Source organism: Camelus ferus, chromosome 18, assembly GCF_009834535.1.
Source record: "Camelus ferus isolate YT-003-E chromosome 18, BCGSAC_Cfer_1.0, whole genome shotgun sequence".
In the NCBI taxonomy this organism is placed as follows: Eukaryota; Metazoa; Chordata; class Mammalia; order Artiodactyla; family Camelidae; genus Camelus; species Camelus ferus.
This window is the reverse complement of record NC_045713.1, coordinates 33,114,338-33,138,751: the sequence shown is the minus strand read 5'-3', so window position 1 is coordinate 33,138,751 and position 24,414 is coordinate 33,114,338. Positions and strand designations below refer to the sequence as shown.

The 24,414-nt window shown below is 47.6% G+C and overlaps 1 protein-coding gene across 1 annotated transcript; it reads right to left on the bottom strand.

Moving 5' to 3' along the window:
• Positions 1–7,185: 7,185 nt before the first annotated feature.
• GP2 (glycoprotein 2) lies at positions 7,186–24,359 on the bottom strand. Its single transcript, XM_032460935.1, has 11 exons — positions 24,230–24,359; positions 22,943–23,053; positions 20,294–20,734; positions 19,040–19,456; positions 17,697–17,914; positions 17,057–17,205; positions 15,630–15,875; positions 14,546–14,708; positions 13,502–13,586; positions 12,054–12,086; positions 7,186–8,782 (listed from the first exon to the last, which is right to left on the bottom strand). Exons 2-11 carry the CDS (start codon positions 23,016–23,018, stop codon positions 8,724–8,726), a joined length of 1,887 nt encoding a protein of 628 aa, XP_032316826.1. The 5' UTR covers positions 23,019–23,053; positions 24,230–24,359; the 3' UTR covers positions 7,186–8,723.
• Positions 24,360–24,414: the final 55 nt, after the last annotated feature.

Genomic DNA, 24,414 nt, shown 5'->3' with positions numbered 1-24,414 from the left:
AGTCTGGAAAGATGATTTCTCAAAATCACAAAATTTGGAAAAGAGAAACTTGGTTTTTTCCTTTTCTTTTTGGGGGGTAGGGGGAGGTAGGAAGAGACACTTTATTGCAACAACAGCAATATTAGCTAACATTTCTTTAGTGCTGGCCATTTACCAGGCTTGGGCTAGATACTATGCATGAAGTGGTGAGTGCATCGGGCCCAGGCCGGCTTTGAGGTCTACAGGATGAGCCCTTGCTCATCCTTCTGCTGGAAAGATTATAACGGGCCAAGAGACTAGAATGTGCAAAAGCCCTGAGGGAGGCAAAGGCCTTGGTGTGCTCAAGGAATGAAAGGAAATGGAGTCATTAGTCATTAGATACTGGAGGGTAAAGAAGCTCAGACTGTTAAAAACTGCGTGTCTGGTGTAAGTTCAATTACCTTGGAAAATGGCTTGGCAACAGCTACAATAGCTGAATACACACCAGAAACGGGTACCTGTGCTCACCAAGAGGCACGAACAGGATAGCAGCACAATGCACAGCAGCTGAAATCCAGAAACAAACCATCAATAGAAGTGATGAATAATTTAGGTTGTAGTCTTCCAATAGAATAATGTCGGTAAGTAAGATGGTCCACCTATAACTAAACAAAACAGCATGGATCAAGTTCACGAAGATAACACAGACTGTAAGAAGCCAGGCTTGAAAGACAGGCCTCATATGACTCCTCTTATATACAGTTTGAAAACAGGCAGAGCTACTCAGTGATGCTGGAAGCTGGGATAGGGACTGCCTTTGGGAAATGCAGTAACTGCAGGGGCAAGAAAGGGGCTTCTATTTCTTGAACAGGGTGCTGCTCACACTGGTGCTCATTGTGTTAAAATGCATCAAGCAGGATGTGTGAGATATGTGTGTTATATGTGCCTTATACGCCAGTGAAATATAGTTAAAACGTTCTATGGTTACAAGTGACAGAACCTTTTCATCACAGTTGTGTTACTGTCACACACACATTGCAGCACAGCCACGATTATTTTGAGGACAAGGCCCCATGCGCTACTTTTCCCCTGGGGGTAGGGGGACGCTGGACAAGGTAAACCGGTTCCCTTGAGTCCCTGAAGAATGAAGAAAGACCAGCACAAGAGCTGGCTCATTGGGTTCTCAGAAAGAGCCTGAAGGAATCAAAGGAGGCAACGTTTTCTTCTAGGTGAATTCCAAGTTCTGAACTACCTCCCCGCCTGGCATTTGAGGGCCAGAGAGGTGCTCTCCCAGGTTCTGAACTAACCGGCGGTTTCTGAAGCCATGCTGACCACTTGGAATCTGTCTTGAGACAGCCTCAGGCTGGATTAAAGAGGGCTGTGCTGGGCCAGAAGATGTGACAGCCACAGCCTGTCAATGACAGAGTCATAGATCATTAAGTACAGCAGAGGAGGTATCATTATCTTAATAGACAGGCGGCCCGAGGGAAGTGAAGTGGCATCCTTGAACTCACATCAGCAGAAGTCAGTCTGAAATATGAATTACTTGATTCCTGGTCCAGCGCACTCTGGGTGTCAGTTTCCTTGTGGACGCAACAGGGGGCAGGATTAGAGCATCTGTAAATCTCCTCTCCTCTCCCAGTTCCAATGAGTCTTCCGAATTCCTGCTGAGCATGAAGGGATTGCAAGGATGTCTCAGGAAAAGTGGTTTTTGTATCATTTAACTTTGCCACAGTTAACTAGCGGCTGCCAAGACACACATGCAAACACTCATGCACTTGCATGCACACACACAAATACACAGGCACACACATGTGCAGGCATGCCTGCACACAGACACACAAATATGTATACGCACATCTTGCCACGATTCTGAGGCAGGGTTTTTAGTTGTCATTGCAGAGCATCCAGGGCCGTGCAGGGAGGCAGTGTGGCATGAAGAAAGAGCACATACTTTAAGTTCCAACCTTGAAATCTAGCTCTTCCTCACTGTGCAACCTTGAGCAAGTTACCAATGTTTCTGAGTCTCAGCTTCCTCCTCTGCAAAATGTGAAATTTGAAGTGCTGACCCACCTGTAGCACTAAATAAACGACAGGCATGTGCTATCTGTGTGATGAGGAGTCCCTTAAACCTTCCTATGTCTCAATTTCTTCCTCTGTTAAGTGGGAATAAAAACACTCATCTCAAAGGATTATTGTGAGAGTTAAGTTAGATCATAAATGTAAAATGTGCAGCACACTGGTTTGTATATATTTGTGTCCATAAAGTATTATTCCATGTCTGAGGGAGAGGGTGTTTGTCCCTTTCTACATGCTCTAAGGAGTCTTATTTCTAGCAAAAACAAAGATTCTGAAAAAGGATCTCCTTTTGGTCCTGTCTAAGAGGTAAGAGGGCAAACAGAGAGTGAGAAGCAGCTTAATACATTACAATTGGGAAATCAGTGGTAGTGATGATGATGGTGATGCTAATGCCCCTATCATCTGTGTGGTTGCAAAGCGACTTCACGTCCTTTATCTTCTTTATTTCTCTAGCAATCCTACTACTCCCATTTTTACATTTAGGGAGTGGGAGCACTGGTGTAGGTCGTCTAGGACCCAGAGCCCAAGTGTTCTCAATGAATTTTGAACCAGGTTTAGGCACTGAAATAAGATATATGCAGCCAGACCCCTCTCACTCCCCAGTTCACCATACAAAGTATTCTATGAAACAGAGCTCACACCTCTCTAAGACCGGGACTCCCAGAATCTGGTACTTTGGCTGGACTCCACAATAAATGCTTTCTCTGCTAGTGTCTGTTTGAAAGTTCACCTCTGTGGCTTTCTAAGATTTGGCTGCTGATGGGCTGTGAAGGGGGCAGAACTTGCCACCCTGAAATATGCCTCTTGGGCATAAGGATTATTTTGAGCTGGCTATTTTTAAGAAATAGCAGACACAGAAGACCCTCTGAGAACTGAGCGGACATTAACTTTTGTAAGAATTGTTTACATTTATAAGGGGTAGTCAAGAGAAGGATGACACCAAATCTCTAGAAATGTATCAATGGAGAAGGCAAAGACTTAAATCTGCATAATAGCAACTTAGATCTGCATCACAACCTTACACTTGTTTACTGTACTTTTCCAGGTTACCTCCCATAACTCCAAATCTCCTTTTGCCTTCAGCTGAAGATGGTATTTAAGGTGGCATCTTGGGCCATTTGGAGGAGTTACTCAGTTTTCCAGGGCCTTTCCCATATATATTGGAGGCAGACATGTTACTAAAGTTCTGTTTTTTTTCTTCTGTTAATCTATCTTTTATTATGGGGTAGGGACTGGGTGGGAGATGGGAGTCTCTGCTTCTACCTAGGAGGGTAGACAGAAAATTATTTTAAATTATCCGTAGAGCTGCTACATAAATTCAGTTCTGGACTTAGTTTCCCAAGATCTTACAGGCTTGGTTTTTGTGTTTCTGTGTGTGTGTGTGTGTGTGTGTTTTCCCCCTGCTGTTAAGTTGTAATCACTCTTGAGCTCTCTCAATTTGCTCTCCTCCAAATAACCACTCTATCAGTTTCATTACAGTGCTCTTAGATGAGAAAAGAAGGAAAAAAACACTCAAATTTCCAATCAACCTCCCCCGAAGTCAGAGACATTGGGAACTCAAGGGAAAGAAAATAGATAAAGTTTTCTGTAAGAGCAGCATAGGATCAGCCAAGAGTGGGATGGGAGTGGCATGTGGGTTAGAGCCCAGAATTCCTGTTTCACATTCTGAGTTGATTCTTTCACCACAATTATCTAAGTAAGAAAGTCTTTTTGGCATGGGGGGGGTAATTAAGGTTTTATTTTTATTTATTTATTTTTTAGAGGAGGTACTGGGGATTGAAACCATGACCTCATGCATGCTAAGCACATGTTCTACCACTGAGCTATACCCTCCTCCCAGAAAGTCTTTATTTTTTATAGTAAGCTGCTTCTCCCCACCTCACCACCCCTCAGAAGATGACAGCACCATTAGGAGGTAAAGGAATAAAGAAGAAAGAAAAAAAAAAGTTTCTGCTGTATAGCACAGGGAACTATGTTCAATATCTTGTAAAAGCCTTTAATGGAAAAAAAAAAAAGTGAAAACAAATATATGTATGGATATGGGTGACTGGGACTTTATGCTGTACACCAGAAATTGACACATTGTAACCGACAGTACTTCAATATAAATAAATAAATAAATAAATAAATAAATAAATAAATAAATAAATGGATGCAGCCCATGTCTTCATTCATTCAGCCAGTAATGTGTGAATATGGCAAAGCCCCTGTCCTCAGGGAACCCACAGTCTGGGGTGGGGGATGTGGGGCAAGGGTAAATCAGATCATTTCAGATGCAGATGAGGCATGTGCAAATGAGGTTCTGTAGAGAAGGGGTCTCAAAGCGGAGTGTGATCAGCTCTAGACTAGGGAGGAGGGCCAGGAAGGTTTCCCAGGAGAAATGACCCGAAAGCTGGTTAGGGGCACATCCCCGGAGAAGGAAGGGGCCCTCCAGGCAGCCAGACCAGCACGCGCAGAGGCAGCACAGGTGGAATGGGACAGGTCAGGGAGCCGTGGGACATTCAGAGCAGCCAGAACACGGGGTATGAAGAGATACCCCGTCTGCTCTCCAGCGTGTAAGATCTAAGGCTGAAGAGACAGGCAGGGCTCAGACAGTGAAGGACTCTGTCATCCTGTAGAAGGTAAGGAGCTGCGGACAGGGTTTAAAGAGAGAAGTGAGTTTGCCTTAAATGCTGGCTGGCTACAGAGTAGAGAACGGACTGGGAGGGGTGAGACTGAAGAAAGAGCAGTTAGGAAGCTATCCTAGTGGCCCAGGGAAGTAGCGCAGAGAAGATTGGGGTCAATGACGTTGAAGAAAAGCGGATGGATTCAGTAGTTTTAGAAGGGAGACCCTACTGTGATGAGAAAGGAAAGGAGAGGGTGGTTTCTAGCCCTTTACAGAAGAAAGAAGTTGGAGAAGAAGCAGGGGGTGGGGAGAGATTATGAAATGAGTTGGGTTGGGTAGAATTTATCCTTTGAGGTCCTCATTCCAAATTCCCTTCAGGTGACCAGTTTTCACGGGACCGCCTTTCTCACGCCCCCTCGTGCCCAGCTGGTTACAGCACCCCTCTAGGCCCCCTTGTAGGATGAAGAAGGGACATGCTACTTCTCTTTTTGGGACCTCAACTTCCATCTGGAGAATGAAGGGACTAAACTCCCTGGGATGGAATCCTCCCCTCTTCTCCCAGGCTGAGTTGAGCTCTCCTTTCTCCCCATCTTGCAGTCCTGTCTGTGTCAGCCTCACACTGCTTGGCTTTGCATGCCCTGCTCTCCCAAGTCAACTCTAAGGTTCTAGAGGGCAGGGCTGCCCTGTTCATCTCTGCATCCTCCACCCACTGCTACTAGGGGCCCCCCACACCTCAGCCCCCGAAACAAAGAGACCAGTTTTCCTTGAACGTAGATCAGGTTCCTTCTCACTGTCTCTGTCATCCTTCTATTCCAGAACTTCCAGGTGCTGAGTCTAGAATCCACTTTCACTGTGACTCCTGGGTTGGACTTCTTGTCTCAGAGCCCAGCTGAGCAGGACTGGGGATGGAGGAGAGGAAAACTGACAGGAGAGTAGACATGGTCGGAGTCCTGGCTCTTGGGGAGTTGTATCCAGGTCCTGTGTCTCGTAGGTATGTATGCATGTGTTCACGTATCTATGAGTGTGTGTGTGTGTATGTGTGTAGCACAGGACATGAGTGTTCCTGGGTTTTTTTTTTTTTTCTGTATTAAGGGGTATGTGTCTGCATCTACATGACCACACGTAAATCAGTGTGCATGTTAGCATCTGTGTGTCCATGAATATCAATGCCTGTGCACGTGTGAGGGCCTCTGTGTAGGCAAATGTGTATGTCTGTCCACATATGAGCGTCAGTGTGTATGTATATGTTCCCATGTCTGTATGCAGGGGGATGCATGTATATAAGGTGGTACACGTGTGCATATATGAGTGCCTCTGTGTGTGTGTGTGCTTTGTGTATAACGAGGCAATATACAGTGTCTAGTTATGACACATGCTCCAAATTCAAGCCCTGAAAACAGCATTTAAAAGCGATAAACCCTTGGATGAGTAATTCTTTAAGCTTTGATTTACCCATCTCTAAACTGGGGATAAAAAAAAGTACATACACCTTGAGTATCTAATATGAACACAGAATGATAGTGTCCACCATGCACCTAGCATGATGCCTGATGCAGAGGACATGTTAAAATGTTGGCTGTTACCAAGTTATTCATGGCAATAAATACATAAGAGACTGGGCTGGAGGACCCAGGGAAGGATCTGTGTGTGTGACATGTATCTTTGGGCAGGTGAAGTTGAAATGTGTATCTGTTGGCATGTGTACGTTGGCATGGGTGTGGGCCCTGCGTCTGAGGGTCAGCGGGTGTGTGTGTGTGAGAGTGTATGTTTGTGCTCCACCAGATTGTGCAGGGACTGTGTTTCATTCATTATTTTACCCAGGATCTTGGACCTGGAACATGACAGTTGCTCAGCAGATCAGTGTTGATCGAATGAACAAAGTAGACTAAGTATTCAGAGATTGTTATTTGCGTAACATGCCCATTTATAGAAAACAAAAAGCTGTGACTAGCTAGATGATAGACATATAGGTAGGCAGGCAGATGGAGAGGGAGAGAGAAAATAGGAGATAAATGAATAGATGGATAGAAGGATAGATAGATAGCGGGCAGACAGACAGACAGACAGATGGGGTTGGGTCTAGTTAAGTAGAATCCCACAAACTTTACACTGGAAGAGATATTAGAGGTCAGATGTCCCAGAGCATCCCAAACCTTTGCCCTTGGCAACCCTGTGGGTTGTTATGGAGTTTCTTTGAGGGCCTGAGGAGGGAAGCACAGAATGAAAGAGGTAAGCCCCTCACTTGACATTGACAAGAGTCTGTTTGCTTTTAATCTCTCTGTATATTGGATGTTCACATAGACTTGTATTTAGAGAAAGGGGTCCACTCTGCATGTTGTGAATCTTGCTCTAGCCCAGCCCCTCTATTCTACAGAAGGGAGAAGATGAGCCTCAGAGAGCAGAAAAGGTGAGGACCTGCCTCCTGACCTCCTTTCAGATCCATGCCTCACATATCACCTCCCTTGGAAGACAGTGGTTATGAGTCCTCTAACTTACTGGGAAACAGGACACGATTCCTCCCAGGAAACTCTCTTTAAAGTAGCCGTTATCATAGTGGCCTTTTGGGATGTCCGTCCAAGGAACATCCTCATTTATCTGAGACCTGTCCCCTCAGGTTGGCCCCGTTGGCTATGTCGGTGCCAGGGGAGCCCATTCACCGGGCCTCAATGATTGGACCAGGGGAAGCACTCAGATCCAAGCAGGGAATTGCACAAGTCCTGTGCAGTTTGGATGTGGGATACCAAGATATCAAGACAGTCTCTGTGGTCCCTGAATTAAGAAGTGATGTGATGCTGCAATGTCCACAGTTAATTAAGGATGATGAATGAACGGGAAAAGCTAGGTTCACAGAGAGAGGGGGCAATGAAGGGACACACAAAGATAGGCAGATGTCAGTGCGGTGTGGCTTCAGGAAGAGTGACAGATGGAAGGACAGACAAACTTGATTTCTCGTGGTTTTCCTTGTGCAGCCGGTTCCTTGGTCTTTGTGCTCCTGTAACCTTATAACTAATTCCCCTTTGGCCTGAGTCCGCTGGAGTGGGTTTCTGTTTCTTGCAACCACACCATCTCTGAACAACACCGCACTTTGGAAAGTCTCCTCCTGGCAGATAAACAGGCTCTGCCTTGGGTGGCCTGGCCCAGATCCCGTCATCTTCCCTGAGGCCGGCGTGGAGGGGTCTTATGCATAGCTGTGGGGAGGGGACACACTCCATATCTGTGGCATCTTTGTGGAGTGCTTTTTGAGGATTCATAAAGGTTTCCAGAAGGGTACTTGACCCATCTCCCAGGCTCTGCTGCTATATCCTTGTGGCAGAGTCGATGCATCGTTTTATGCTGGGCCTCCCTGCTTAAGCCTTCAGAGCCAGCGCATCACTGTTTACAGCTAGAGATGTGCTCTGGGGTGACAGTATCTCTGAACCCAAATTGAGCAGTTCTTCCAGCATCCAGGTCCCAGTGGTGGGGGTTTACGTAGCTCTGGGCATGTCAGAGCGTGTCTGTGGTGTTGCAGGGGTCAGGGGAGCCATGGGTCTCCAAAAGTGGCCCCTTTACCCCGTGTCCCCATGGCAATTGTTGAGACCATGATGGAAATACATCAGAGGAAGCGAGATGAAAGCAAGCGTCAGCCTGTTCAATTCAGCAGCAGTCAGAACAGGGGGTGCTTGGGAAGGCCTTGGGAGGTACCTTTTTTACAAGCTCCTCCCCCTGCCCCTTCCCCTTCCCCTTCCCCCTGCTGACTTGGCCCCTCTTCCCTGATGTTATGAACAGGTGCTATGCTTCTGGTAAAGGCTAGAGCCACAGAAGCACCAAACAAATTTGCTTTCGAGATCCTGCTAATGAATGAGCCAGGCCAGGCCAGGCGCCAGGGGGCCCCCACCATGAGAAAAGGAGGAATACAAAGGCACTGAGAATGCTAACAAGGGGAAGCTCTTCTTTTTCCCCCAAACCTAGCCTGGCCTGGAGTCTCTTAACACCAAGACCATCTACGTTGATTGGAGAGAGATCCAGCAGAGTTGAAAAGTGACTGGAAGCCATCGTCAGAGGGAAGAACACGAGCTTCAGGGCTGGGTGCCCAGCTGAGCTCTCAGAAGAGCCCAGCCAGGAGCAGAGGGAGGAGAAGCATGGGCCAGGCCACCAGGAACCCTGGAACGGGAGAGAGATGGCTGTCAGGTGCTGGGCTTCGGAACTCAGCAGCCAAAGTGAGGCAGCCTCCTTATCTTCTGCCTTACGAGGATGACAAAGGCCGAGTAGTCTTACTATCTATTCTGGGTTACAGCCCCTGGGAGGCGGCAAAGGGGTCACATCATAGAGACAAGGATGTCTAACCACCAAACACATCATTTTCCTCTGGACACACTCACAGGTACTTTCCCCCGCCTCCTTTGCAGGTAGGTGGGACCATATGACTGAATCTGGCCAGGGTAATGTGGGTAGATACTACGTATGACACTTCTAGGTCTGGTCCTTAAACCCTCCTACGTAATTCCCCTTGCCCCCTCATCCATCATCTAGGCACCAGATGCCAAGCATCCAGAAGAGAACTTGCAGGGGATAGTGGAGTTGCCAGAAGTTACCAGAAGGTAGGAACCTGAGTCCTAATGACCACATCCTCCAGTGATTTCGTGTGAAATAAACTGTTGCGTAAAAAGCACAGAAACTTGGGGACTGTTTGTTACAGCAGCTAGCATTACTCACTCTGACTAATACTAACGGGGCAGAAAGACACAGAGGTTAAAAAGTACTACCTCAGAGGCCTGACTACTTATCTTAGAATCCCAGCTCTGCAACTAGCTGTGCAGGCCCAGGCAAGTTACTGAACCTCTCTGTGCCTGAGTTTCCCTGCATGCAAAATAGAAACATTACTAGCAGCTATTACCTCATGGGATTTTTGTAAGGCTTAAGCGAGTGAATTCATAGCAAGCATTTAGAACAGTGTCTGGCACACGGTAAACACCATATAAGTATTGGTTTTGAAAATTGGACTCTAAGATCTGGGAGGCTGGAATCATATTTCTTCTGAATATCACTGCATTCTCAGGATTAATGAAGGACAGGTGTCCTGGATGATAGCTGCCTTGAACTGGGAGAGGCTTGTGCACCCGATGCCCCCCACACAATGGGATTGTAACATCTCCCCATCCCCTAAATTTCAAAATAAACTGCTGATATCTCTAGGAGGGAGGGGAAGAAGAATACCATAATTTTCAGAAGCATATGAGTGTGTGACAGCCAGTTTATAATTATGGAACATAGGCTGATATTCAGTTAATTCTAAAACATCAGAAATGGTTGTGTGAGTCAGCAAAGAACGAAAACCACAGGCACACTCTTGTGGTAGTCTGCTACCACATCAGATGAATTTCCTCCTTTTCCAGAAGGCTCCAGAATCCACCAACCACCAAGAAATTAGTCAATTTGGCAAACATTACTGGGTAGCCAGGCTGCTCCAGGCCCTGTGCTAACCTGAAGGACCGGAATAAATGAACGAGACTTGAGGCCCCAGCTCTGAAGCTTCCTCTAGCCTGAGCTCTAAACCCCGTCTCCGATGAGCACTGCTTTTCTGATCATTGTCTGAATATCAGCATTGAGCTTGGCTAGGACATCTTAAGCTTATTTGGAAACTTTTAGACGGTCATCTAGTTGGAGATTTGAGGATGGGTAGAACTTTTTCATGTCTGGGTTCACCAAAATACGTCATTTTGGCGGGTAGTAAAATCTTAATAACATTAATTTCCCTTTGTTCCAAAATACCTTTCTTAGATTTGTGTCTTTGTTGAACTCCAATTCATCCATCAAAACCCCATTCAGATGTTACCACCTGCTGAGAGTCTCCCCTGACTTATCTGATACAGTCAGTTACTCTTCTGTGTCCCCCATCTGCACTGTCTACTTGCTTGTGACTGATTTGCTTACACACTTATCTCATTTTTGCAATCATTGTTCATTCTGCCTACAGGCTTATTTCTCGAATATACGCACACCTGGCTCCCTTTTCTCCTTTAGTCTAAATATCACCTCTTTCGAAAATTTTTATGATCACTTATCCATTCCAATATTCATTCTTCCTTCCTATCTTGTTCGTAGAACCATTTAGCATTGGTTGGACACATGATGACCTAGGATACAGATTACATTTCCCAACTTCCTTTGTAGCCAGGTATAGCCATGTGACTAAGCACTGGCCAATGAGGTATAAATGAAGCTATAAGGTGTCAGCTTCCGGGAATGTTCCCTAACAGTCATCGACTTCTTCCATGTTCCCTCCATCCTGAAGCCTAGATATGAAGGTTGGTGCTCTGGCTGCCATGTTGGGCCCTGAAGATGATGGCCACACCTTAAAGATGATAGAGGGGTGGGCTGGAAGAAGCTTGGATTCTCTTTTTTTTTTTTTTGGAGAACCCAATCCCAACTAAAATGTGTGGCATCAGTGATTCCTGTCACAAGGTGGCAAAGTAATTGCTAAAAATGTCACCAATGAGTGACATAAGAGAAAGTTCCGGGTGAGGGGGGAATTGGCCAGTGCAATGATTCAGGCCTTGTAAATACAGGAGAAATGGAATTGGTTAATTATTACTGCTTTTAGTAAGGCCCTACTGCAGAAGGATTTGAAACCGAGGCGTTTTCATTGTTAGGGCCATGTGAGAGCGCCAGGGGTCTGTCTGGGAGCTGGCTTACGAGAGGCCCTTATTTCCTGCAGTAGGAGGGTGGATACAGCGGAGGAGCAAATTTGGGCTCTGATATAGTTGCTGAGCTTAAAAGATGGTTGAACGCTCTGTCAAGGCAGCTCTGCTACGATGTCAGAGGCCAGTTGGAAAAACCTGGGGAAACATGGGATGGGAGCAACTGGATCATGATTCTTCAGCTAGCCCGCAACCTCCCTCTCTTTATAGGAGCTAGCCTTGCCCTATCCATGACAACAGCCTGGATTCCTAGAACGACCTCAGAGCGCTGCCCTACTGGCTTCGGGTTGCTTGCTTTTGGACTCCATTTATGTGCGTGAGAAATAAACCCTTGTATTATTTAAGGCGTTATTACCCGTGCTGGTAACTTTCTATCACTTAACTCTCTTCTATTTCTAAGTTATCCTGTTAACTTTTTATTGTCTACTTCCCACCTGGAACATAATCTCCATGAGAGCAGGCACCTGGCCTGTCTTGTTCACCATTGTAACTTCAGTGCCTAGAACAATGCCTGGCCCATGGCAGGTTCTCAACAAGCCCTTATCCAATGACTGGCTCTCCTGCTGCACTGTGAGTCTCTCTAGAGCCATTCTTGGGTCTGATTCATTTCAGTGTCTACAGTTCTGGGTGCAGGGCCTGGCACATTAGAATAGGCTAAATAAATATGCCCTGACTTGAAAAGAAGGAGAGTTGGGGGAGGAGGGCTGTGGGAAAGGCAGGGGGAAATGATGTACCTGCAGTGCTGGGGGCTCCGTCCACGATGGCACCTGGAGACAAGAGCAGAAGGTGAGGGTTTCCTCAGTCACGCTCCGGTGATGGTGGCACTGTGGCCATGGCTGCTCCCAGTCCTCCGGACCTGGCCATCACAGCCACTGACAGTCCACATAGTGGAAGCATCTATTATCTAGCAGGTACCTTTCTAAACATGTTTCATGCATTTGAAACTTGGTCCTCTTAAAGATTTGTGAGGAATTTTTAAAGTCTATTTTTCTATATAGTGGTTAACATTTAATAACCTTTAATGAAAAAGAATTTGAAAACGAATATGTGTATGTATTTGTATGACTGGGACATTGTGCTGTACACTAGAAATTGACACATTGTAATTGACTATACTTCAATAAAAATAATAAAACTTTAATTGAAAATTAAAATTAAAAAAAAAGTAAAAGAAAGATTTGTGACGAAATGTTCCTATCTCCATTTGACAGGTGAGAAGACTGAGGCTCAGCTATGTCTGCCAGTAAGTAGCAGAGCTTGGATTTGGAGCCCAGTCTGTCTGATTGCAAAGTGAAACTTCCTACCTGGCCCAGCTACCCTGTGACAACACATGAGGCTTCAAGTGGAGGTCCCAGCAAAGGCTCCCAGGACAGCCTTCTTCACGTGACAGCCTCAGTTTACTCATCTGGAGAATGGAAGTGGACATAGTGCTTATGTCCTTAAGCTGTTGTGAGCATTGCATGTAATGATGCATCTAAATGTGTTTTATAATATAGTTATATTATAAATATAATTATCACTATTACTATTATTAATGTTACTGCATCTTAATTTCTCTAGAACAAGAAAAAATGCTTTCAAATTTTTTTGGATTTCTTGACTCCTCCATTCCAGGGGGAATAAAAACCATAAAGGTACGCTAACCTGTGGGTTGGATGGAAGAAAATTTGAGAAGCAATTGGAAAGCTTCCCCTATATCATATCACAGAACACTGTAAGAGGTTTTTGAGAAACACAGTCATTCTCCAGAAGACAAAGTTGAGTTAGGACTTAGACTTCACCCCAGAGGGACTGAGTTATGGGGAGTTGGCAGGAGGAATAAGGAAAAGGACACAGGCTTTGGAATCTGACCGAGCTGGGTTCAGTGCTAACTCCAGCTGCTCATGAGTCAGACGACCTTGGATGAGTCACTTAATCTCCCTGAGCTTCAGATTCTCACCTGTAAAATGGCTTAAGTGAGTCAGCACATGCTGCGAGCTTAGCCTGGTCTCTAGCTCACAGAAGGCCCAGCACTTGTGGCAAATGTAACCATCATTCCCCAAAGCTCCTCCTGGGAAAGGTGCATTCACCAATGGGGGTGCACTGAGGAGGCAGAAACTAGTTAGGCTGGTGATCCCTGGCATCCGCAGTTAACTGTCAGCACTCGGCCAGCTGGCGTTGTCACCAGGATTTGACCACTTACCTCTCCGAGTGATGGGTCCCAGATCTAGAACCTGGGCTGAGTCGATAGCCACTAATTCACTGCGGCGTTGACTTCTTGAGCAAGACTGTGGGGATGGAGAATTCTCATTATATCAGAATGGAAAGGCACGGCTCCTGGTTCCTCTCCAGACCGCTCCTGCGACAGGCAGCTCTGGCCCAAGAATGCCCCTCCCCTCCCCTCCACCATGTGATACTAACTCTGATGCTCGGTTTCTCACCGTCATGTCAAGCGAACCTGGGTTTGGATCGCCTCTCCTCTCCTTTAGCTGTCTAACTTGGAACAAATAACTACACCTCTCTACTATTATTAAATAATATCTTCCTGGTTGGGACGGTTAAAAGGAAGTATGTGTATATCACACTGGCACACAGTAAGCACTCAGTGAGTGCCAACTCTTAGCAGGCAGTACCAATCTGGGTTAAGAGCATGGACACTGTGGCCCCATCTCAGCCAGGGCATACCCTAGTTCTGACACTTTCCAGCTGTGTGGTCCTTGGACAAGGGACCTCTCTGAGCCTCAGTTTCCTCATCTGTACAATGGGTTGATAAAAGAATCTCCTTAAAGGGTTGTTGTGAGGATTAAATTAGATAAGGCATATAGCAGTTTTAGTACAGTGTTTGACACAGAGTAAGCACACAAAAAAGTCAACTATTATTAAAATTATTTAAACTATGTCTTATGCCAAAGAAACCTAGTGGTTTTCATCTGATCTCCTTCCTGAGGATGCAACAATTCTTTATGCATGGGCCTTCGGAGGCTTAAAGTCCATTCATTCACCCTTCTTTCTTCCCTCTCTTCCATCCATCCACCCATCTATCCATCTTTGCATTCCTTCATCCACCTAACTTTCTCTCCCTTTCTCCCTTCCTTCCTCCTTTTCTCTTTCTTTCCTCCTTTTCTCTTTCCTTCCCTCCCTCCCTTCTTTCAATCCATCCATGATTCCAATAAATACATATGGAGAGCCTACTAGGTACCAGGTCCTATGTCCGGCACTGAATGGTGCAGTCCAAAGAGATACTCACCGGTTCACACTGTTCTTTAAGGGAATCACAGAGAGAAACTTCACAGTGCAGGAAAACCAGGTCATAATTTCCAGCAAACATGAACATCTGAACTGAGAACCGGCTTTCTGAAGACACCCCATTCTCCTCCACGTTGATCGTGGCATCATATTGATTTGGGCAGCTGGGGGTGGGGCGACAAGGGCAGGAGTCTAACTTCTAGAATAACTCAGGGGGCCTGAGGCCCTTGGCTACGTCTTTAATCTGCATCCAGTATAAAAACAGCGTTGGAGGTTTTTATCATGTTCACAGGATGCTGGGGGGGTTAGCTCCCCTGCCCAGGTTTTCTCCATCCCAACAATATTGATTTTATTCCTCCAATGTTCCTCCATGATGTTACCCATAAGCCCACACGCTTTAGGTTTCCAGAAGCACAGTCCTTGGCGTGAGACGGACAGATTTCAAATAGCAACCCGACCCATTTTCTAACTAAGGGATCATGAGCATCACTTAATCTTACTGAACTACATTCGTATTATCTGTAAAGTAGAGACAGGGATAAGCACTTCCTAGACATGATGGGAGCACTTAATGAGATAATCCGTGTATTCTGCTTGGCACATAGCTAAACTCAGTGGTAAATATTAACTAGCATTATCACCACGGTTTGAATCATGCTCTATAAATATGCATTTCCCTTTGTTTTTGCCAGTTCACTGTATGCAATATTTTGTCCTATGACACTTATGCTAGCTTTTGTGTTGATTAGTCAGTGTTAACGTGTGTGTAATAGTTTATCATTACTTAATAAATCCCCTGTTTTTGAACTATGAACCTATTGCCAAAGTTGTAAAAGATACTGAAATGACAAATAATTGGCATTTCTTTACCTTGCCCATGTATTTTTGTATTAATCCTTTAGGCTAAAATTTCAGGAATGATATTCCTGGGTCAGAAAGGTAAGGTCATGATATGTGATACCAAATTATTCTCCAAAAGAGGCAAGCCAGTTTACACAACAGCCAGGCAGGGATGAGGGGATCTTTCCCCTCCACTCCAGATCTCATTTAGGCCAAAAGATAACCCCAGATTGTCCGATACCCACCCATTTTTGATGATGAAATATCTCACGGGGTCGTTCTTGTCTCCAGTGGGCGTGGCATAGCAGTTCCTCAACACCAGGTTAAACCGGGAGGTGTCCCCTCTCACCAGGATGGCACCCACATAGAGCATGGATTCAACAGACAGCACGACTGCTGACCCTTCATAAGGAGACGTGTAGCTCTGGTCTTGGAAGAGGGCCATCCGGACAATGAACTCTCCCTCCCCGTCCACACTGATGTTCAAGGAACTGAGAACAGAAGAACCACGAGTGGAAACGTCAGGTCTTGACCGGTGAGAACAAAGTCAATTGGGTCCCCCACTTGTGTAAGGTTATGAAGTCAAAGGCACAACAGTGGTTCCCAAATGAACCATTCAATCGCTCGTTTAAGTCAACATTTACTATCTTCTAGGCACTAAACTTGACAAACAGGTGAGTCTGGCTCCAGGATTTCTACCAATCCTGCCCTGCATTGGAGATTCACTCAAAGAACACCTCTGTCTTCTCACCCATGGAACAGGGATTGGGACCAGCCCTGTGGGTTCACAATTTTTAGCAGCAGATCTCTTCCCTCCACCCCATAATCTTCAGTGAAACAGCAATTGTACAATGAGATAAATATATTGGTTTCATTTTTTATGAACCTTGGGCCCCGACACAATGCAGTCTGAAAACTAGAAATTGAACTAGAAAATGTCTAATCCTTATCCTGCCATTCTGTGAGCCCAGGAGGCAGTAAGGGATGGGAGGGGCATCCTGGGTTTCTGATACTCCCAGAAAGTCCCCTGGCAAGAACGCTGAGGAATTTATTCAACAGGGCTGCATTCTAGGCACAGTGATACTGCAGTGAACTAAACAGATTAAAGCCCCGTGCCCAAGTGGAATTCCACCCAAATTGCTACTTGGTTCGTTTTTCTGGTGAATTAGGGGTGCTGTTTATCCAATCAAAACTGATGGGGCTTAAGTCCCAGATCTGCAGGGACGTGGGCTTTCCTGCCCTCACCTTTCCTCCCCAAACAAGATTAGCTGAGCGACCTCGCTCCCTGTTCCCACAGCACCCCGTGCTTCTCCTACACTGCATTCATCTCACTTGCAAATAATTATTGACATAATTAGTTGTTTAGTGCCTTTCTTCCTCAAGATAAATGAAATTGTCGTGCATTTCTGTTCCCTAGCACATTTAATTAACACTGTTTCATGTTGCTGCATTGCTTCCTAGTAATAATGTTTAACATCCACAAAATATTCTATGCCTGCCTTGTTCACGTTGTACATCCTAATACCTTATCAACAAATGTTTGTGGAATGAGCAAGCGAATGAACGGAAACTCCTGAAGGAGGTGGGTAGCATCCTGCGAAGGTGATAAGATGTGGGTGAAGTGTGACTGAGGTCAGGGTTATGGGCCAAAGGGTGGGGGTCAGTGCCGTACCTTACAATGGGCTTCAGGGCAGTTTGGAGGCTGACTTTCATGTCCAGCGGGTAGGCACACTGGAAGCTGATGCTCAGGATGGTGTCTCTGATGATGAAATCGTTGACCAGGGAGAGGGTGTTTTTGTAGATGGCATGGGTTTGGTTTCTCTTTGGCATAAAAAGAGGACCACATGTAGGTTTACGTGGATGCGGGAACAGGTGTATCTGGAACTCAGGTCTGAGTGCCTCCAGAGTGGAAGCTCTTAATCACTTGGAACCTTGCCCCCTGATCCCAATGAGAAAATAAGCCTCCTCCCCCAGTGGCACTGACACTTCATGGGAAGGAGAGCGAGGACCCCAGATCAAAAACTAGGACGGTAAATTGTTAACCCTTGGGAAGAGTCAGGAACCTCCACGCTTGCTCCTCTATGAACCCCTCCCACATCATCCCTCAGCAAAATAATCATAATCATGGCTTACATTTACCGAGCTCAAGCATCAGACGGCGTCTATGCCCTTTACACGGATAAACACATGTGATCTCACATACCCCTAGAGGCCCATGGAGGCTAAGTGACTCGCCCGACGTCTCACAGCTACTGGCGTAGCACAACAACCCAACTCCCAGAATCTGGCAGCAGGGGGTAAGCACCGCTCACCTCCAGAACGTTTCCGCAGGCCCCAGCCTGGGTGGGGCTGGTCACGGATATCCAGTTCCTCTCCTCTCTCTGCATGGTGCTGCTGCAGTTCGAGGTCTGATCCTGCAGGTAGGCACTGACCTCATCCTCAAACCCCAGGCCTCCCAGCACACACTTGTCCAGTGACACCTTCATCTCGCTGGCCCCACAGTCCAGCTGAGGCTGCAAACTGTAGACATCTGGAAAGTTGAGGGGAAGGCAACTGGAGTGGACAGGGGTCTGGAAGCCCTTTGGAAGAGCCACCAAGCCCACTGGGAGGCTAGGAGATTAGCAGGGGCCTGGGGCCCATGTGGGATTCACACCCAGGCTTGCAAAGGGCAAGGTGAGCAAGGACGGTCTGGTCCACGATTTCCAAGCATGCTGTGTGTAGGCTGGGTGAAGGCTTTGTGTCTGGTTCTTGTTGGGGCCCAGAGCAGACCACCCCAAAACATGCCTAATGGCATATTGATTATTTTGAGTTAAAGTTACTTAAGAAATGGCTAATGCAGCACCTCGACCCTCCTCTCTGTCTGCTTGAAAGCGGGAAATCCATCTCCCATATGAAAGGCACACTCCGTGCATCTGGAGGTGGAAGCACACCCTTGTCGCCAGAGACAGGGGACTCGGGCTCCTTCTTGTCCCTCTGAGCAGGAAAGCACACTTGAGCCGAAAGCAAGAGTCAGAGGCCCTTGTTCGAGTCCAAGAGGGAAGGAGGTGATCTCCATGGGATGCTCGTCTGTGGCACTCCTACCCACGGGACATCTGCCTGTGCTTGCTTACCTCCTGCGATGAGAACATCATCTTCAGAGCTTGCCCATGTGGGCTGCTCTGAATGAATTCTCATAAAAGCCCCGTATGGTAGGTATTTTTAATTTTTAATCTCATCCCCATTTTACAGATGAGGACATTCAGGCTCAGAGAGGGGAGATAGCTTGTCCCGGGCCCCAGAGCTACTACCTAGCAGATCCAGGACAGGCACAGGACCCTTCCCCTGTCCGTCACATGCAGAGCCCACAGATGTTTGATCGCAACTTCCACACTTGCCGAGTTCTCATCCTCGGTATCTTTGTCCCTTGTGGGTCAAGACCACTCATTCCAAGGCCGCTTCCTGAGGCCATGGTCCAGCAGCTGACCTGAGAAATTTGTTCCATCCCTGCCCTCAATCCTTGCAAACCCACTGGCTTCTAGCACTCACATTCCCTGACCTCAGTTCCGTCCCCACTGACTCTCATCCACACCTTGTCCCGACCCTATGAAGCTCCCTCCATCATGCCCTGACCACTTAGGTCAGCCCCCACCATCCCTGCCCCTGCCCAGCCGCTCACCAGAAATGTTGAGGTCCTTTCTGCAGAAGCAGTCCCAGGTGTCCTCGACAAGAAGGCACTCCTCCTCGGGGCGGCAGGTCCTATCACACGGGGGCGTGGGCGAGGGCGTGGGCGGGGGCGGGGGCGTGGTCGTGGGCGGGGGCGTGGTCGTGGTTGTGGGAGAGGGCGTGGTCGTGGGCGGGGGCGGGGGCGTGGTCGTGGGTGCGGGCGTGGTCGTGGGTGAGGCCGTGGTCGTGGGTACAGGCGTGGTCGTGGGCGGGGGCGTGGTCGTGGTTGTGGGAGAGGGCGTGGGCGTGGTCGTGGGAGAGGGCGTGGGCGCGGGCGTGGTCGTGGGAGTGGGCGAGGGCGTGGGAGTGGGCGAGGGCGTGGTCGTGGGCGAGGGCGTGGTCGTTGTCGTGGTGGAGCCAGAGGCAGGATCTGGGGTGAGGCGTGGAGGAAGAGGATAAGGATGCAGAGCACGGCAGGCCGGAGGCCTTCAAAGCCAACCTTGTCATTCTACGGGACACAGAAGTCTTGCCTGAGGTAGTGCCGTACTTGGTGGAAGAGTCAAGCCCCAAACTCGAATTTCATGAATCCCAGTCTAGCGAGGTGAGAACCCCAGAGCAACCATCTTAGTGCTTATTACAAGGCAGATGCTGTTTCCAGTACTTTACACGCATCACCTCATTCAGTTCCCATGGCAACCGCATGAGGTAGAGTCTCTTAGTGGTTAAGCATCTGGTTCGTGATACTGGGGTGCTAGATTCACATCTGGATCCACCACTTTCCAAATCTGGGATATTGGGGAACTGCTTAATCTCTCTGTCCCCCAGGCCTCTCCTCTAGACTAATTATATAGTGTGTATCTTCTGAAGTTGGTGAACAAATTAAATGAGTTAAAGGTTTAAAGTGCTTAGAGCTGGGACATGAATGCATTATCCATTGTCCATGTTTTCAGGTCAGAAAACCAAAGCTAAGAGAGTTAAATTAAACTGCTCATTTGAAATCGAAATCTAAGTGAGTCCGAGTTCTTAATCTTGTGCTACGCACAGGGATAGATCTATCAGGAGATTTCACCTTTGAGTCCGAATTTCTGGCTTGACTTGAAATACTGGCAGCCCCGTGGGCAATATTCCCACTGGGCAGTAATTGGCTGGAGCTGAGCTGAAGCGGCTCTGCTTAGTCTCCCCCGACCCCCGCCACTCACTCCACTGACCCCTGGAACCTTCGCTGGGTGGCCCCGCCGCTGCCTCCAGGTAGGTCTCTGCCACTCACCTGTGCAGTATCCCAGATTACAATAGGGGGTGCCCTCCAACCGGTACACGTGGTACTCGCCCGGGCAGGCCTTCACCAGCACGTTAGTCTTCCAGAGGCAGCAGTTGCCGCTCCAGTGGGCACAGGCTGTGCGGTTGACGATGCCCTCCCCCAGGGTGGGGTGGGTGCCTTTCAGCCACATGGGAGCAGCCGTATGGCACCGGAACACAGGGACGCAGTCCTCCGGCATCCTCACTCCTCCTTCGCCCACAAAGCGGTACCAGCCGTGCTTGTCCATGTCACAGCCCTGCTCTTCCTCCGTGTTCTCCTTGCTTCGGAAAGGTTCGTCCAGGAGGGTGTAATTCTGGCAAGGGTCAAAACAGAGCTGGGTCTCTGAGGGGCCCAGGGCTCCACATTCCAAGTCCTGCTCATAGGAACGGGCGTTGGTGGGGTTTCCGGAACCTGGAGAGGAACGGTATGCTTGGGTTTACGGAGGAACCCCAGAACCTGCAGGATTTTTATCCTCCTACACGTCTGTCTGGGAAGTACTCGGTCCTAATGAGGACCAGAGGCACGCTATCCACTCTGTGTTAATTAAACATCAGCCTTCATCACCTTAGGGTCAGAATAATAATGAGGCCTTTGTGTGGAAATTTACAGGCACTGAGAACATCAGGGTCCCCACCCTGCACGATCTCAGGGGGCGTCATTCACGCTGAGCTTGGCAGGGGAGGCGGTGGGGGGGGGGGAGGGTGCTGCCCTGGAGTTGTGCAGTGCTCCCCTGTGCAAACATACACTGCGGTCGTGCCTGACCAATATTTGTTTTTCTCATTATAAATGTAACATAGCCTCAGAGGTCGTTCAAATGAATAAAGTAGAAACAAAAGTTGTCATTTCTGCATACCATAAATTTGTTGTACAGTCTTCAGACCCTTTCTATGCATTTGTTTAAATACTTTAAAAAAAATAAAAGTGGGTTTAATGCTATACAGTTTTTTTTCACTTGCATTTTTTTTTTTTACTTAACATATCTTAAACATTTTTCCATTATCAGTAGATGAAGATCCAACACAAGATTTCTCAGCCTTGGCACTACTGAAGTTTGGGCTGGATAATTCTGTGTTAGGGGGCTGCCTTATACACTATAGGATGCCCAACAGTTTCCTTAGGCTCTTACTAGATGCCAGTACTACCCTCCTCCCAAAGGGGTCGCCAGACATTGCCAATTGTCCCCTGAAAGCAAAATCACCCTTAAATAGAGCACCAGTCTAATAGGACCATTTCTGATTTCTGATCTCATGGCTTTTGACAGAATCAGGGACTGTGATGTGTGAGGAGGCAGAGAAGTAAAGCGGGGGTGGGGGAGTGGGAGCAGAGGAAACCACAGGCTGGTCAGTCTGGGTTAAACCCAGCTCTGCACCTGCTGACTGGGTGACCTTGGTGGATGGTTCAACTCCCCTGAGACTCAATTGCAAAACAACACCTGCAAGCTAGTGACTCCCAAACGTTTTCCATTCTCATGGTGCAGGTCATGATGTTTGCACACCTGTGTCCACCTGTCCTGTTATTTATTTCATGGTTCTTTCAATGGTTTTCTTTATAAATTCATTGCACCCTAAGGAATGCTATCTCTGATACCATAGGTATGATGTGCTAGTTATATTTTTAATACCCACTGAAAAAAAGTATATAGCTATCAAAATCTTCTTTAAGTTTGCAACTCACTCCCATAGTCATCTTGGGATACACATACCCCTAAAGTTTTAAAGAATTGTGAGAAGATTAAATGAGATACTAGGTAAAAAATGCCAATCACAGTCCCTGGGTCCTAGGAGTTCAAGCTAGTTCCCTTCTCTAGTTCTGGTGTGCTGAATAGTGTGAGTGCCTGAATGATGAATTAAGTGCAAGTACCAGGATCACATCATATTTCCTTTTCTTCTTTTTTTTGGATGCATAAGCCATTTAATAGGTGCGCATGTCCCCAGCAGGGATGCACCGATTGCTAGGCTTCTGTCCGCCCTCATAAAGCTGGGATCACGTTAGAGGGACTTTTTAGAAACAGAGATTTTTCAGGCCTTACTTATGTACATGCTTGTTTTAAGGCAAGAAATCACCGCCCTTGTTACTCTTGGATTAGTTCCAAGGGAGGCCATGAGCTGAGTCCCTCCAGCCCCCCTCCACAGGGGACATGGACAGAAATTTTCACCCTAGTGTTGAGCCTGAGAATCTTTCCTACAAGCATCTAAGATGCCCAGCCCATGGATCTCTGAAAGGACCACAGAGAGAGGTCACGAAATCTAGTCCTTTCGTTTTACAGATGAGCAACTTATTTGGAGGAAGGAGAGGCGCTTGCCAAAACAAGGCACAGAGTGACTGGGCAATTCGCGTCCTCGTGAATCCGGGCTCTGATCTCCCCCTGTATCTGGTCATGAGAGGTTGTGTTAACTGGCTCCCACTGTCCTCCGAGGGAGCATTTCTCATCTGGCTCTTTGAGACACTGTGACTGGATTCCAGTTTCTCTCCTCTTGCTTCCTTTGACTTCTGGCTTCTAAATCTTCACTGTAGTCATGCCCCTGTCTCCCCACTGACCCTGAATCACCTTCTCTGCACTTCCCTGCTCACTCTCCAGCTATTGCGGGGCATCTGAGATCAGGTGAGCAGAGCACTTACCTCGCTGCTCTGTAGAAGCCAGAGTCAGAATGCAGGAGGCCAAAGCCAGCCACAGGACGTGAGCCATCCTTTCCATGAGCTTCGTGGGTCACTCAGCAGCCTGCAGACCCTCTATGCAGTGGGGCGAAGGGAAAGACCCAGATATGATCAGCACCATAACTCGTACTAAGCCCTTGCATATGTTAGCTCATTGAAGGCTCCGAAATACCCTCCAGGGAAGGTATTATTATTGTCCCCATTTTACTGATGAAGAAGCTGAGACTCAGAGGCGACTAAACCCAGAGGTATCTCCTCAGCCCCTCCTGTGTGCAAGCCCTGGGCTGCGAGTGAAAGAGCTTGTTCAGGCCCATGTTCTCAGAAACGCACCGATGGCTTCCTTCCTTCCTTCCTTCGTGTTGCTTTAAAGCAGGCACGACTTGTGGAAAGCAGTGGCAAACAGGAGGAGGAGACTTGCCAAAGGGATGAGATTGACAGCAAGAAAACAAAAAAACAAGCAAGCTTAGAGCCAGCCAGGACTGCAGAGTGTCCTAGAAGGTCTCGGGTCAGTTCCTACTCAGGTCAAGGTAGAGACTGTTGGAGATTGGGTGGAGGGGAGGGTTATGGTCTATGAATACCTGCAGACAAAAGGAACAGCTTCCCTTTCTGAGTTCAGTGCATCTGACACTGGGCAGCTCTTAGCCCAGAAGTGTCCTCTGTGTGTGTAGATTTCCGGGAGGGTGAGGCCACGTCAGACTGAGCCCATCGCTTGCTCCCAGCACAGTGTCTGACACACAAGAGGTGCTCAATAACAGGCTGAGGGATGAGTGAATAATAAATGGGGAGGGGGGCAGGTGGAAACAAAGAGCTGTGAAGAGCCTGCCAACACTCCAACAAATAACACTTCCTTTTCTGGGAAGCTCTTTTCTCAAATGGGAAAACCTTTGGATAACTTCTCACAGCCTCTGGAAGACTTCAGTTGGAGGGAGAGGTCTGTTACATGTTAGGACAGAGCACCCAGGACCGGTAATTCTGAGAGATGAGATCCCCAGTAGAGACCTGTCGTCCTGGTGGGGTGTCCAGAGTCAAGGGTGAGGGGGCATCTTTAGACCTGGAGCAGCCAGCAGGGGGCTGGAGTCATGACTGACCTGAACACGGAGTGATATCTGGAGCCCTTGACAAGAACCAGGGTACTTGCTGGGTTCTGAGAGCTTCCAGACTCAAACATCCCTAGCAAATCCTGTGGGCCAAGAGTCGGGGGAGGCCCCCAGGGTCAGGAGAGAGCCTACTGGGGGTTGAAGCAGGACTTACCTTGGGGCGAGAACGCAGAGCATTCCTCCTGCTCTGGCTGTGGGAATGCCATTCTTTTATGGCAGTTTCCCACCCATGTGGCTCTCCACGATTGGTGCAGAGGGATGACCGGAGCGAACCTCCCAGGCAGGCGCCAGACTGGTTGGGCGCAGGTCAGATAAATGATTTAGCACAAATAATGGTGA

What these genes read in the sequence shown, in the direction of transcription:
- GP2 (XM_032460935.1), bottom strand. Translation starts at nt 23,018, where the DNA reads ATGGAAAGGATGGCTCACGTCCTGTGGCTGGCTTTGGCCTCCTGCATT. An exon ending in TAATCTGGGATACTGCACAG is followed by an intron (nt 19,457 to 20,293) that starts GTGAGTGGCAGA and finishes GCCTCACCCCAG; the next exon opens with ATCCTGCCTCTGGCTCCACC. An exon ending in TATTTCATCATCAAAAATGG is followed by an intron (nt 14,709 to 15,629) that starts GTGGGTATCGGA and finishes CCCCACCCCCAG; the next exon opens with CTGCCCAAATCAATATGATG.